The 16,021-nt window shown below is 42.2% G+C and overlaps 1 protein-coding gene across 2 annotated transcripts in view; it reads left to right on the forward strand.

Annotated features, from left to right (window-relative positions):
* The first annotated feature begins 374 nt into the window (after window positions 1–374).
* The window catches only part of SLAIN2 (SLAIN motif family member 2), a 38,813-nt gene continuing 23,166 nt past the window's right edge, over window positions 375–16,021 (forward strand). For both annotated transcript variants that reach the window (XM_063335571.1, XM_063335572.1), the window contains exons 1-2: window positions 375–918; window positions 12,396–12,544. In XM_063335571.1, coding sequence (XP_063191641.1) covers window positions 413–918; window positions 12,396–12,544 — 655 coding nt within the window. In that variant the 5' untranslated portion in view covers window positions 375–412. The remainder of the gene's footprint in view (window positions 919–12,395; window positions 12,545–16,021) is intronic.

Genomic DNA, 16,021 nt, shown 5'->3' on the forward strand with positions numbered 1-16,021 from the left:
GCTTCGTTGCCCTTCTCTGGACACGCTCCAGCACCTCAATGTCTGTTTTTGTGGTGAGGGGCCCAAAACTGGACACAGCCCTCGAGGTGGGGCCTCACCAGTGCCGAGCACAGGGAGGCGATCTCTCCCCTAGTCCCGCTGGCCACGCTATTTCTGGTACAGGCCAGGGGCACACCTCGTACGCTTTAGAGCATCTGGGGCACTTTGGGCAGCCCCTTTCCCCGACAGGCCCGCGACCAGCCGAGCGCCAACGGCCGCACGGGTCCCTGCCACCGCCACCCCACCCCGGCAGCGGGAGAAGCCGGGGCCAGTGGTGACGGTTCCGCGTAACGCCCATGATGTCAGGGCGGCGGGAGGGGCCGGGGCGGGGCGGGGGAGGTGGTAAGATGGCGGCGGCGGCGGCAGCGGCCGGATGCGCGTCCCGCCGCCCGCCCCGCCCCGCCGCGCCACAGCCCTCCCCCGCCGCCGGCCGCCGGGCCATGTAAGACGGGGCGGCGCGGGCCACCTTCCCCCCGCGCAGTCGCCCCCCCTTCAGCCGGCGGGCGCCATGGAGGACGTCGGCTCGGGCGTGAGCGCGGACGCGGAGGTGCGGAAGCTGCAGGAGCTGGTGAAGAAGCTGGAGAAGCAGAACGAGCAGCTCCGTAGCCGCCACGGCGCCCTGCCCGCCGCCGCCGCCCCCGCCAGCCCCAAACGCCTGCTGGGTGGCGGGCCCTCCCCGTCCCCCCCCGCCGCCGCCGCCTCCCCGCCCGACGGCCGTTGCCTCAGCCCCAGGGCCGCCGCCCGGCGGCCGCCCCCCTCCGAGGAGCCCGGCGGCGGCGCTGCCGGTGAGGGGGGCAACGGCCTCCTGGACGACGCGGCGCTGGTCAGGCCGGAGGAGCTGGAGCGGTTGGCCGGCTGCGAGGAGGACGAGACCGGCTGGTGAGGAGGCGGCCGGGGCTGGGGTGTGTGTGGGGTCTCCCCCTTCTCTCCGCCCTCCCCCCTCCCCGGGGAGGAAGGGGCCGCGCCCGGCCCTGCGCCCGGTGTCGGAGCGGGTCTGGGGGCTTTGTGTGGAGGGGCGGCCTCGCCCTCCGGGGCTGGGTGAAGGGATTAGCTCTCCAGGGCGTCCCGGAGCCTGCGGGGGAAGGGTGTTTGGGTTTCTCCTGCACATCCCATCGCGCCTCCCTGGGGGCCCGCCGCGCTGTGCGGGGAGGGGATTGCGCGGGGTCACTTGGAGGCCGGAGCAGGCGCCAGTTCCGCCGCAGGATCCGCTGTCAGTGTTTGCACGAGTTCAAGAAGGTGTGGAGGCGTTGGGGAAACCTGTGGAAATTTGCTGGGGTAGCGCAGAATTCGCCCGCAGGTACCGTTGTACTTCTCCAGACGTGCATCGAGGGTGTTTTAAGCCTCGACTTCTTTCAGCTGTGAAGGCAGCACATGTAACATACTCCTTCATCTTATAAATGCTTTGTCTTAGGTGTCTTCATTTATTGCTAACGATGTAAGACCATGGTTTACCTTAGGCGGTTCCTCTCTTTTTAAATGGACTGCTTGCCCCGCTGCTACAGCAGAAACATCTGCAGGTGGCAGTTCACCTTGTCTTTATTATGCTTAGATGAGCTTCTGCTGAGAAACAAGAGGGTTTGCTCTCTGTTAACATCACGCTGTTCTCCAGCTGTCTTTTTGAAGTTTCCTGTGACACTAGTTGAGCATTAGAGCTGCAGGAGAAATAGTGGGGAGGAGCACATTGTCAACAGAGAAACACAAGGGAAAGCGTGTACAGGGAGTAAAAGCATAACCAGCCTGACTTGGGTCAGGACTGGTTGTAGGTTCATCTACAAAGGTCTTTTTTGGGAGCAAACAGACAGACAAATTTAAAAAACAAACAAATAAAAATGCCTTTCAGAGTTAGGAACACCTTTGAAAACGCTGGAATGATTCCATGCATGAGTAATGTTTTAGTTGCTTAGGGAGGAGACAGTGTGTGCACTTCCTCAGAGAAGTCATTTGCCTGACATCCAGCCTGATCCACTGGAGAAGTATGAGAGCATAAGTTTATTCTCATCCAACATGCGCTTACTAAATTAACACAAGTCATCATCTTCCAGATGATGAGTCTCTGCAAGGCAGCTACTCTTATTTCTCAGTTTATGCCTTGTAGTCTACTGGCTTATAGCACTTGAGGGAAGTGGAATATACTAATTTGCACAGTAAGTTTGGAGAGGGATGGCCAAATTTGTGAATGTCATGAATTCTAGTCTGAATAGGTGTTATCATTTTATGTATTAATCCTAAATTATGGGCAACATAATCCATCTTTTGGTGAAAGTTTATGTCACAACAGGTCATATGGTGACAGTGGTGGCATAAATGCTTTGTGTTTTTGTTTATGCAGTTCTGGACACTCATGGGCAGGTGGCATAGTTCACTGAGTGCTGCTCTGGCTGGTGTCAGGTGTTTGGCATGCTACTTAAGCTGCCTGTTACTGTGGCTTCAGTCATGTTTCTCAGCAAGTTCTAGTCCTGAAAAGGCAACAAAACTTATGTGCAGTCTGATATGTGTCTTAATTCCTCTGCTAATCTTTTAGCAACTAATAATACTAATTTTTGATTTCAGACATGGGACAATGACTGAGACACAGAAGTGTACACCTAGAAAAGAGCAGTTGTTAAAATTTACTTACTGTCATACATACCAAGAAATATGGCTGTGTAATTAAAAAAGAAAGTCTCTTCATGCTGTAGTTTAATATGGACTTAATGGTAAATGTCGTTTGGATAGATTGATGATCTTTTTTTTCCAAACTGTTCTATAAAAATGGAAATGGAACTGCAGTAATTTCTGAACACCATTTAATTCAACTGTTGAGGCACTAAATACTCTAAAACCATTTTTTTTCTTATGCAGGTAGGATGACTTTATATTTCTGTGTTTGATGAATGGAGGTTATTGCTCTAAATGAAGTTGGAAATTTTCAGTGGGGTGGTGGAGCAATCAAAAAGAAACAACCCTGTGAAAATAGGAGGGATGGTGTGAATAAGTGGATTTCTCTTAAACTGTTTCATAAAGACCCTGCTCTTAAGGCCTTGGTTATGTGAGGTCACTCAAAAAGTGATTGAATCAACTCGAAGGATGAATGTACTCGATGAAATTTAAACCTCATGTGAACTCTTTCAAGTTCAAATGGATTTGGATCACTACTGCTTAACCCAAAATCCCATCTAAACTATGCGATTATACCACTGTAGAAATGAAAGACCACTTACCAGCTGAGGAATCCTCACGTGGAAACAAACTAGATTTAAATCATAGTTAGTGCATAAAAGATTTATTCATCTTGCCTGTTTTGATTGTCTGCATAGAAAAGCCTAGATTTGCCTTTACTTTTGATTTCAGAAGGACCTTGCTGTGGGAGATAATAGATGATGAAGGGTGCTGGTTATATTTGTTCTTCTCTCTGCTTTGTGTGATACCACCATTTTTTCGGCCCATGTATTCATATACCCCATTATGAAATTGTCCACAGCCTTGTAATGGCAGAAGAAATAGTTTTCTTCACGGCTAAAATTACATTGTTTTACATTTAGTGCTCACATGAAATTAGTGCCTGTGAAGTTTGGCAACGAATTTAAGATGGCACAGTTTATACTGTGACTAAAATCGATACTGGAATGTGCATGTGTTTTTTCTTAAATTTACATTTCAGAGTTGATCAGCTCAATTTTGGGTTATAATTCTTTAAATGCTTTTAGATAAGTCTACATAGGACAGAAGTGTAAAGTGAAAAATGAAAGGAGAAGGTAGTACTAGCCTAAATTACTAACAAGTGAAAAAAACCTCTGATACTGCTGCTTTAGTAGAAGCATTAGCTATTAAAACAGCCTTACAGTATAGTGAACTTTGGGACTGTTTATATGTTTGCTTGTTTGTTTTTCTTTGCTGTGGTTAGTTAAATCCAGATATGTTTTGTTTTAAACAGTTTAGCACATGAGAGAATTGTCAAATCATGTGGTAAATTACTAAAAATATTTCACTTAATTTAGGTTGAGTTTCTTGGCCATATGCTTCTGAATCCTGGTTAATATGCTGAAACTGTCTTCATAATTGGGCACTGAAGGTTGCAAATAGGTACATATGCATGTGCACCCAGTACTGAGCTGTTTCTTGTCCCATGGGGACTTTGCTTTAGGCCTGATAATTACTTCCTCAAGAAGGTACCAGTGACTTTGGTAATTTATTCTGTGGGTGTTCCTATTTAGCTGTTCTTGAACCAGTTTGGATCAAACTTAAGTTTTTTCAGATTTCAATCTGAACAGGTGCTTTTTTATTAAGTAATTAAAAAGTCAAAAGGGCAGGAAGGGGTACCAGAGTGGAGAAGTCTTCAGAGAGGCAGGATGGGGTGCACAGCTCCTTGCCTGACTCGCTGGGTAAGCTTGGGTGTGGATGCGAAGCACATTTGTGACAACTTGGTAACAGTACACTTACTATGCTTCTTTTAAAAAGTGAGCTGTCTCAAATTTATTGCAGGATAAGTGTGCACACGTGGGCAATTACTGTGATTAGTTAATATGCTGTGAATCCACTGTAACTTGCTTTGTGGTAACTTGTTGCACCGTCACTTACCTAAGCTCTCTGAGATGCTTTCTTTTACATGTCAGCAAAACATACAGTGCTCTTTTTCTTCAAAATTTACATGCAGTATGTGCATAAAAGAGTATAGAGCTTGCAGGGTATCTATTTTGAATGTGTAATTGCTCAGCAAACTTGAGAACAGTTGTGTCCTCTTTAAATGACAGTGGCCTAGCACTTACCAATGTTTTCATGTTGCTGCAATCTAAAGTCTCCTTGGTAGGGCTGAAATAGCTAACAGCTGGCTGGTTTCATTTACAAACAAAAGGCAGTTACTGTGTGTATAAAGTGAAATTATTGGTGGGTTGTTTATATTAACCTTAATAGTTCAAAGTAATTGGTGCTTTTGAAGATCTTTTGTATATCCTGTTTAGTTAAAATGGAAGGCAAACACTTTTACTGTTATATGCACTCTCATTCAGCACTATTTCTATTAAATTGTCACCTGTTTTTAACAGTTTACATTCTGTTTTAGCCATCCATTGCAGTTAATTGGCTAAGTGGCTGTTTTGAGACACAGATGATAAACATGATTGTCACCTGTAATGATTGTCTTCCATCTCATATTGCTTAATGTCCCTTGAGTGCTAACTTTGTTTTGGAACCCTGAAGTTTGCCATAGTGAGTGAGTAAAGTGTAGGATAAGTGTTTTAGGATAGAGCTGCACCTGAATGAAATTCCATGGCTGAAATTACATTGCAGCATTTCCTCTTCAACTGCTAAATTTTCATTGTATTAATGTGGTTTATGCCTCTTGGAAACTGTACAGGTTTTGATCAGTTCCTACCTTGTGACCTAAGTAAAAAAGAAATAGATGCTTTTCATTTTGTGGCAGACTAAATGTCAGTCTGATTAAATCAGTTATTGTTTTTTAACCAAATTCAGATAATATCTTCTCAAACTAGGAAGATCATGTGAAAAGAAGCATGTGGGAGAACTAAGGACTACAGAAGTTACTAGTTTATCAAATGAAACAACTGGTAACATCAAATAATATTCCATTTGACTAATATCTTTGAGATATCCATGTTTGTTGTGAAACAGATGTTTGAGGATGGGAGGAAGAATCCTGAGGAAGAACTTTTTTCTGTTTCTTACTACTTGTGTGATATTTATGACCTTTAAACCTGCTTGATATTTGGATGCCATGAAAGCTTCAGTACAAATTTCCTTTATTGTTTTAATGGTATTCCTGAAACTTATTTAAATTTACTTAATTGTGTTTTGTTTAGGCGTGATTCACATTTCTACTTCTTGTAGGTGTTGGTAGAGCTCTCAAGCCTAGTCATTAAGCAGAATTTTATGTTGGAATACATTTAATAGACACAACTTTTCAAACTTTCTCTATTCCATGTAAGTATCAACAATCCCATGTTAGAGCACATAGGCTCTAACAAATTTCTTCTGAAACAGTGGAGAGTTGTATGGAGTTTGTATGACAGTTCTAGGGAAGGTACATGATGGTGTTAGGAGTCTTCCAAGCTTTTGAAGGCCCCGTTTCCCGTTCTACAACATCTCTTCAGACAGCAACAGGTTATTTTGAGATGAGGAAATGAATAATGGCTATAATTTCCAGCGGCTAGCCAGTGCATAGCTAACTATCTGTAATAGTTGGTGACAGCAAGATAGTTGTGTTCCCAATTGCACTTTGCAACCTCACTCAATACTCTCAATTCTACTTGAAAATCACATCATGTAGTTGAGATGTACCACTTTAATATGAAGGTTTAATGAGATCGTCAGAGCACTTTTGTAGTATTCATATCCATATTTTTGAGAGACCTGGAGTTTCCTGTAACTCATGCATCTCATAGAACTAGAAGCATTAGTTAAGTACACCAACCAATTAGTAATTACAGGCTAAGCAGTGTGTCTCAGTCAGTTACAACTGCAAGATAGGAACTTTGCAGGGGTGGGGTAGGAGGAAAGAGGAAACCTGTGGGCCAGATATCTGCAGGGTTGTCACTTGGGGTTTGGATTTTTTTTCTTTACATCCAGAGATTCTTTTCAGATCTTTACCTGTAGCTGTTTATTCAAAATCCATCTTATTTTAACTTATTTAAATTGCTCTAAATAGGATCTCCTGAAAGTTTTAGATTGATCTAAGTGGGTTTAGATTGACACTGCATTCTAAATTGTCTATTTCCAAGATTGTCCAGTATTCTTGTCTTGTAATGTATTTATTTTTAGTAGCTTTTTCTTTTGGGATTTCCCTCCTGTATTTTGGGGGAATTTCTTAATGATCTGGCCTTAGAATTCTGTTTTTCCTTTGCATCTTCTCTTCAGGTTACTTTCAGAATTCTGCTTTTGTCTGCGACATTTTGTCTGCTCTCATGTTTCAGTCACTCTATTGTACCTGCCAGTTTTCCCTTAAAGCCAATGTGGCTAAAATAAATGAGCTTTAACTCAAGTTCCTTCCACTTGCCATCTTCTTTCTAATTCAGATCTGTGACTTCATGTTCATCTGCGTGTTTTTCCTTCCACTCTTGCACTGGAGCAGTAGAATGATTTTGCTACAAAAAGCCGCCTCCTTTCTTCTTAATTAGAATCTTGGCTTCTGATTTCATGCCTGTGGCAATCAGCCTCTTGTATTTTAATGCGCTGGGAGGTGTTCCTCAGGTGAGGTAATCCCTATGCAGATTTTCCATTCCTACCTCAGTGTTGTGTCCTTTCTTCAAAGCCTCTTCTGACTCGGCTCTGTCACAGTGCAACATGCTACAGCTTGCCCCATGGGTTTGACGTTATCATCTGAGCTTGCAGTGACAGTAGTCTTTCCACAAAAGCTCTGCCCTTTTTGTGCTGCGTCTTTCTGGAATTAATCAGTAGAGCCCTTGGCTGCTTTAAACTTCAGATTGGCGCTGCTGTGGCATAGTTGACTAGTGACAGCTGAAGGAAGGGAATATTACCGTGTGCAGCAGAATCATAGCATCTGGACTTCTTAATGCTGTTTCAAAATAGATCAAAGCTTCTGGGCTTCTTTTTATATACTCTTTTCTTTTACTTGACCTCGTGTCACTGAATTGTAGAGTCTTTCCTGGCTTGTGGAGAAATTGGTGTGTAGGTTTCTGGTGTGTTAACATTTGTAGTAGGGGTGGTAGCTGTAAGCTGTCAGCTTCCTCAATCCTTTTCAACTTCCTGTTTTGCGAAAGTGATTTAGTAGTGTTTAAAATTGTATGAAGTCGTACTGGTAATCTTCAGTCTTGAAGCTGCTGTGCTGCCAATCAGTGCTGTTGCATTGCTGTAGAATGCATTAACAGGTACAAATGGCAATGAGTCTCTTCTGGAAAGCTTTTCAGCTGAGGAGAACCTGCGTCTTTTGGGTCTCACAGTAGTTTGACAAAGATCGCTTAGCTATATGAAATTATTTGTAGATGCTTCATAGTCTCCTTTCTGTTCCTTTTCACTTCCTGCTGTTGGGAAGAGAGGAAGAAGTAGTAGAAATATCACTCTGATTCTTAGCTGTGCCCTTGGTCTTATGTTTTTTAATCCAAATTAGGCAAAACAAATAGAATTAAATAAGTTTCAAAACTTGAGATTGTCTGTTCTTTGTCAGATGGGAAATTAAAATCACTGCTTTATAATAATGAGACTTTGTAATTGTATGATGTGCAAGAAACCATCCTGAAAGAGCCATTGTGTCACTGCAGTGATGCAAATGTGTTTGTCCTGAGGAAGTGGAGTTGCATGAAATATGTATAATCTAAAGTTCTGTCTTTTCTTGAAATGTAAGGTGTGAAACAAAGGCTGTTAAACAGTTGACTGGAAAGAGGTGGGAGAATCTGCAATATGGGTTTGGTTAGAAAGGGAGGTGGAAAAGTGGGAGCTTTTCCCACTCAGCTCAGTGGGAGCTACTGAGCCTGGATTGCTTTAGTAAATAGACTACTAGTGAAACAAATGCAACAATTGGAAATTGCAAAAAGAATGTGTTGGAGCTTAAAATACCAGGTGCCATTTTGATTACAGTGGTCTTGTAGGTTTATTGAAGATACCCCTTTTGTGTCTTTCAAAGAGGATGTGCACTTTAATTTCTTGCCTGTTATACTGGGTATTATTGTAAACACTTGAAATGTGTGTGGAACTTCTCAAACACAGCAAGGCATGCCAGCTATCCAGAGAGCTAGGAGTGAGTCTAGCCTGTACAGCACAGAAGTTGGCGTTGTTGCCTTTGACACTTCTTTCTATTGTGTAAACATATTTTAGGACAGAAAAGAGCACAAACAAATAAATGCTAAAAAGGCAGTACATTTGAAGTGTTAGAGAGCTAGTAAATGTCAAACATTACTTTTCACTGTATGCAGATAATCGCAGAAAGTACAACAACGTGTGTAATTGTTTACATGGAACTCTAAAAATTGAGTGATTCTTGTGCTTTCCAAGGATCTTCAGTGCTGTAAATATGCAGTGGGCTCTTTGCTTTTCTTGTGGGCAGAGTGCCTGTGAAGATTGTAAGGATTTCCACAAAATCGATTTTAATGATACTGGCCAGAGCGTAAGCCACAGGGACTATAGTATGTGGCAGTGCCTATTTGCATTGTTACAAACAGATTCGGCTTTGATGGAAAGCCTCTGGCAGCTAATAAAAATCCTCTCTCCTGCATTTGCAAACACAGTTTTCTAATCTTAGTGTTTATGAGCGAAGAGTGTTTCAGAGCATGCTCTAAACAAAGTGATCACTGGTTTGGGTGAGATATTCCTGGTGGTTTTATAAGCATGCTTCTTGGGAACCTTTTGTAAGAAGTGACCTTAAGGGTAGTAATTAAAAAAAAAAAATCTTCTAAAGCTGTTTATAAAACAAACTGAGTTCAAGTTCTAGAATTACAGAGGAAGGATCAGCTAATAATCTCGTAATAGAGCTGTGGGAAATAACTTCTGTGTTGCTGATGTCATTGGCATAAATGAAACAAGAATTTTTGCTGTCTGTTTTGTATGGAAGCATAGCTGATTAGGCTGTCAGATGTTCCTAAGTTACAGTGCGTGGCATACAACCATATTCACTCAGAGCATGAAGTCTGTCATTACTCCTAGAAGAAATGCTCATTTAACCATTTCTGCATATGTGTAAGCTCTAGAGCTGTAGATCTTGCAATTCGTTGTTGTCTTTTGCTGAAGCACATTTCCAAAGAGAAGGCTTAAATATCCCTATTTTGCCTGTGTGAATGGTTATGACTTTTTCTTTGATCTGTTTCTTGAGGGAGGAGAAATTTTGAGCTAAATTTTGAGAGCCTTTAAACTGGAATACTTCTTTCTTCAGTCATGGAATGCTGATGTTAAAATAAATGGGTGGAGATGCTGACTGGCAAAGGCCTCAGCGTGTCCTGCAGAACAATATGATCTCATTGTTTCTCTCTAGTCTGTGTGTTATCTCTTGTCCCTCGTTTTTAATGCTTGCCTGTATACCCCTTAGGACGGAGATAGTCCCTTTGTTCAGTGTTCGAAGGAAAACTAAATGATCAGGTGCTAGGATACAAATTATAAGTAAAAATAAGATGGTTATTGTTCAAGGCTGCTGAAATAGTAGATGTGTTCTGTGCACTTTAGCACTGTTCCTTGACTATTAAGATGCTTATCGCTTGCTACATCTTTGTGTTTAGGAAAACAGCAGTTGCATATTGCATGGTGCTTTATTTCCTTCTTTCAGGTGAATGTTACTTAAATCTGAAAGGATTAATCCTGATTTGTACATTTGTGTGACATAGTGAAATTGTCCATATACCTATGGCCAACCTAGTTGGCCACTAACATTAAGGACAACAAAAAAAGTTTTTATAAATACATCAACAGAAAGAGAGCCAAGGAGAATCTCCATCCCTTACTGGATGCGGTGGGGGAAGTTGCAACCAATGGCGAGGAGAAGGCTGAGATACTTAATGCCTTCTTTGCCTCAGTCTTCAGTAGTCAGACCAGCTATCCCTAGGGTGTTCAGCCTCCTGAGCTGGAAGATGAGGATGGAGAGCAGAACAACCCACCCATAATCCAGGAGGAAGTAGTCAACTGGATGTACATAAGTGTATGGGGCCAGATGGGGTTCACCCAAGAGTACTCAGGGAGCTGGCAAGAGAGCTCACCAAGCCTCTCTCCATCATTTATCAACAGTCTTGGTCAACAGGGGAGGTACGAGATGACTGGAGAGTGGCTAATGTGACGCCCATCTACAAGAAGGGTCAGAAGGAGGATCCGGGAAACTACAGGGCTGTCACCCTGACCTCGGTACCAGGAAAGATCATGGAGAGGATCATCTTGAGTGAGCTCTCGTGGCAAGTGCAGGGCAGCCAAGGGGTCAGGGCCAGCCAGCATGGGTTTAGGAAGGGGAGGTCCTGCTTAGCCAACCTGATCTCTTTCTGTGACCATGTGACCCGCCTTCTGGATGCAGGGAAGGCTGTGGATGTTGTCTGTCTGGACTTTGGTAAGGCCTTTGACACTGTCCCCCACAGCATTCTCCTGGAGAAACTGGCGAATCATGGCATAGACAAGTGTACTCTTCGCTGGGTAAAAAAACTGGCTGGATGGCCATGCCCAGAGAGTTGTGATTAATGGGGTGAAATCCTCTTGGCGGCCGGTCACCAGTGGTGTCCCTCAGGGCTCAGTTTTGGGGCCAGTTTTTTTTAATATCTTTATCAATGATCTGGATGAGGGGATTGAGTGCACCCTCAGTAAGTTTGCAGGTGACACCAAACTAGGTGGGAGTGTTGATCTGCTTGAGGGTAGGAAGGCTCTACAGAGGGACCTGGACAGGCTGGATTGATGGGCCACGGCCAACTGTATGAGGTTTAATAAGGCCAAGTGCCAGGTCCTGCATTTCAGTCACAACAACCCCAAGCAATGCTACAGTTTGGGGAAGAGTGGCTGGAAAGCTGCCCGGCAGAAAAGGACCTGGGGGTGCTGGTGGATGGCCAGCTTAATATGAGCCAGCAGTGTGCCCAGGTGGCCAAGAAGGCCAACCGCATCCTGGCTTGTGTCAGGAATAGCGTGGCCAGCAGGAGCAGGGAAGTGATTGTGCCTCTGTACTCGGCACTGGTGGGGCCTCACCTCGAGTACTGTGTTCAGTTCTGGGCCCCTGTGTACAAGAGGGACATGGAAGTGCTGGAGCGTGTCCAGAGGAGAGCTACCAGGCTGGTGAGGGGTCTGGAGACCAGGTCATATGAGGAGAGGCTGAGGGAGCTGGGCATGTTTAGCTTGGAGAAGAGGAGGCTGAGGGGAGACCTCATTGCCCTCTACAACTACCTGAAAGGAGGTTGGAGAGACGTGGGTGTTGGCCTCTTCTCCCAGGTGAATAATGACAGGACCAGAGGAAATGGTCTGAAGCTGTGGCAGGGGAGGTTTAGATTAGATATTAGGAAGAATTACTGTACTGAAAGAGTGGTCAGGCACTGGAACAGCCTGCCCAGGGAGGTGGTTGAGTCACCATCCCTGGGAGGTGTTTAAGAAATGTCTAGATGTGGCACTTCAGGGCATGCTCTAGTGGCAGAGATTGTCGGTTGTTTGGTTGGACTCGATCTCAAAGGTCCTTTCCAACCACGAAGATTCTATGATTCTATATTGGCTGGTATATCCCGGTGTAGCAATATAGGCATCACTTCTTGCCAGAAGTCCTTGGGTGGCCATATGTTATCAGTATTATCCTGTATCCAAAATAGTTAATTTAAAGGTAAAACTTGTGCTTTCTTTATATTGTGGGATTGTACTGTAGATATAGTAGAAAAGTAGAAATAACATAGTATGTAGTATTTTGTTACATGCCTGATATTATGCTCATTTTGTCTGTCTTTATAGACTTTTTTCTCTCTCCTTTTCAGGCTATGTATGTCTCCAAAGAAGAAACTGACTCCAGTGCAAAAATGTGTCAGTCCATTGGTTTGGTGCAGGCAGGTATTGGATTACCCAAGTCCTGACATTGAATCTGCTAAAAAGTCGCTGACCCACAGGCTGGAACAGACAATGTTGGGTGAGTTCCTGCATACTGATACCCACTAGGTTATACATAGTTATTCTGAAATAGTCAGACTTAGCTGATAGGCAGTTGTGAGAGAAGAGGGTGAGATCCAGCAGATACGTCCTACTAAAGTTTTCATTATGATTTGCAAACAGTAATTCATTCTGCTCACTTTCTGGACTGTATGAATAAAATGAAAGGAAGCATTAAGCCACAAGTCATGATTTCAGAGTTTCATACTATCTGCATAGTTACAATTTGGTCAGAAGTTTTCAGGAATGAATAATGTCCTTAACTTGGAGGTTTTCTTGTCTTATTTTAAAATAGATGCTTGTATTGAACTATAGTAATTGTTAGGTGCTTTTCAGTGTGTTACACAGAACTTAATTTTCTCCTAGATGAGCTATTTTATTTCATCTAAGGAAATGGAGGCTGAAGTTCTTGAATACTTTGGGAAGGTAGTATTGCTTTCTTTTCCTCCCATCCTCAGTGACTTAAGATCTTGTCACAGTCAGATTAAAAAAAATCCAGAGTTCGTGATTATTCCTCGATACAGATTAGTTGATTGTATTCAAAACTGGAGAAGGACTCAGCATTTGACCCTGTGAGGATGAAAGCCTGCATTCTCCACCCTTTTATTCCCAGCCTTTTTGATGTCAAACCAGCAGCAAAATGCTGAAGGCCTGGTTAGAATTCTCTGTCCATCTGTTTTCTTGCTTCGTTTTAATTTCTTTTTTAAAGCCTATTTTTATTTTTAAAAAAAGTTATACTGAGACATAGTTTTCTTTCTGGCTACTAATATCTATTCGCTCCCTGTATTTCTATCTTTTTGCAGTCTTGTGCCGTGTGTGATTTTTTTTTTTTTAAACTGTTATCTTCAGGAATTAGCAGAACAGCTGGACTTGAGCTAAGAATATGTGAACACACAGTTCCAGGAGTGTTCCCAACGACCAGCTCCTTTACAATTGTTATGCATAAACTTTGTGTTGATTTTATTTGACTGTAACTCTTTTTCCCCTCCTTGGATTCTTTTCTGGAGTAATTCAGTCTTTATTCTGGTTTGTACTAAAATCGTTCTTAATAAAACTTGAAAACATTGCTGGTAGATCACATGAAAAGTCCATTTCTTGTTCTTAATAAAAATCAAGGGCACAATAGTGAAAGTGCCTTCAGTATGGGTCACCTTTGATCTTCTCTATGCCTTGAGCTTTGTGTGTGCTGCCTTGATGAGTGTCTATTAAAAATTTTCCTGAACAGTTAACGTGATATATAGCTTGCTACAGGCAAAGACTGAAATTCTAAACAATAAAAGTACCCAGATCACAGGGATTTATTAATGATGATACAAGTTTGGGAATTTGAATACTAATGAGCATTTAGGTCTGGATAGCAGTTAGGTTAAACCATGAACAGAATGGTTCATGCTTAACCTTTCTTTTCAGAACTGAGTAGAGATCTTCCAAAAGTACCACAAATTCTGTTACCCTTAGGGTATCTTTAAAAATTCAGTCATAGTTGAAGCAGAGTGGCAGGAAGATTCACCATGAAATGGACAAACTTGAAAGTTTGATCATTCAAATGATGTGTCTAGGCAACTTTACCTCTTTTTTTCCATAGATCTGAGAATCTGCTTCTGGCAGTGATACTTGCAAGAATGCTCCAATTCATCTATAGTATTAATAGGGGAAAATATTAGTGGTAGGAGAGCTGGGCACTATTACTGCTGGTTGGAGCATATTGCATGGAAAAATGAATTTGTAACAAAAAATAAAATTGTTAAAGCAACTGGCCTACTTACAGATATAGAGTAGCAGGAAGCTCCAGTGGAGAAGGCATGTTGTGCTGCTTGGAACCCCACAACTTCTGGAATATCTTGTGACTTGTATTTTACATAGTACTTGTACCTCGTGGACCTATCACTTAACCCATTACAAGTTACTGGTTCAGTTTGTCAATTTCAGTTACAGTCTCTGTGGATAAGGCTTTTCATACTATTGTTACATCAAGAATAATTCAGGAGAGAAAGTTTTTTTTGCCTTGACTATTTTCTCTTTGTCAGTTCCTGTTATGTCTTACCAATCTAATATCTTTTTGCTGTTTCTCAGTCTCAAATGCACTCTTGTATTTCACATTTTCCTCTTTTCCATTGTGTGATAATAAGGGAGGGAAGAGAGGCTTTCAGCTCCATGCTACTGTGGGCAGCTACTGAGAACACAGGATGCACAGTGCCTTTTTGCTACTTAAGTCAGGCTTACAGTTGCAGAGCAAGTCCTATGCAGTGTCAGAAGCATGTTCAGACTAGAGGGAACCTTGGGTATGTTCTGGTGCAAAGACCTCTCGTAGCCATGTCTCAAGTCCCTTGTGAAAAAATGCAAGACTGCATTTCACGTTGGCTGGAAACCATGGCTTCCTCGACATGCTGGCCTAAAATCATGTCGGAGTAGAGCACACCAAGAAAGCAGCTGCAGAAAAAGAGAAATATTAGTCTGAACGATTTCTGTAAGAGGTGCTTTCTTAAGACACAGTTGCACAGAATTAGGAAAGAGTAACTTTGGTCATATTGCAGTTTTTACTGAGGCAGCGTTTTTATTTAAATATATGAAATCAAATGCATGGTCAGTAATAGCTGGTAGGAGAACTGTATGGCTGTGCGTGTAGAAACTGTCATGTTTTCCATGCTGAGTGAGTTTGACTTTTCAGTTAAGCATTGAGCTTGTTCAAAACCAACCATTATTTAGCTAACTCTGGTCTCAGTGACAGACTTTGCTAATGATTGTTTTTAATTACTATGAGCACTGCTAGAATTAATTTGTCATTTAATTATAACAAAAATAAATATCAGGTCTCTAGCATTTGGAAAAATTGCACCTGATTCACACAGTAGATCTTCTGAACCACCTAAACATGAGTTTTATGCACTCAAATTTTTCTCTTCTTATTTTCTAGAGCAAAAGAGAGATTCCACACCAATTTAACTAAATGTTGACTAAAATTGGATGCTGCATATTTTTTCTGAACGTTATAAAAGAAAGTATACATTAAAATAAAAATGTTGACCATTAACCCTCCCCTCTGGTGTTTTGAAAGCTGAAGTGTAATCTTTTGTAAACTACTGTTTCATCTAATATAGCATCACCTCAATGATGACATGAGTTGTCTGTCTTACTAGTGGTGTCTGACGTTCCTAATAATGACCATATCTCTAGTTGTTGTAAAAACAGTAATGTCTTCCTAAGTTACAGAAACCCCTGTTGGAAAAACTTTAGGAATTCTAGGCCAGAAAAAATGTTTGAATCAAGCTTTTTTTTCCTGGGGAAAAATACAGTCCTGAGGAAGGTAGAAGTTAAGGCTAACTAGGATGGAACCTGCTGTACCATATAAAGTGTCGTCATGAACCAGAGCATACTTTTTATATGTAACAAAAGTATGCTTGCTTTCATCTAAAGAAATCTTTATGTGATTGAATATTTTGTATCATTATGGATATGT

This window comes from Chroicocephalus ridibundus, chromosome 5 (genome assembly GCF_963924245.1).
Source record: "Chroicocephalus ridibundus chromosome 5, bChrRid1.1, whole genome shotgun sequence".
NCBI classification, from domain to species: domain Eukaryota; kingdom Metazoa; phylum Chordata; class Aves; order Charadriiformes; family Laridae; genus Chroicocephalus; species Chroicocephalus ridibundus.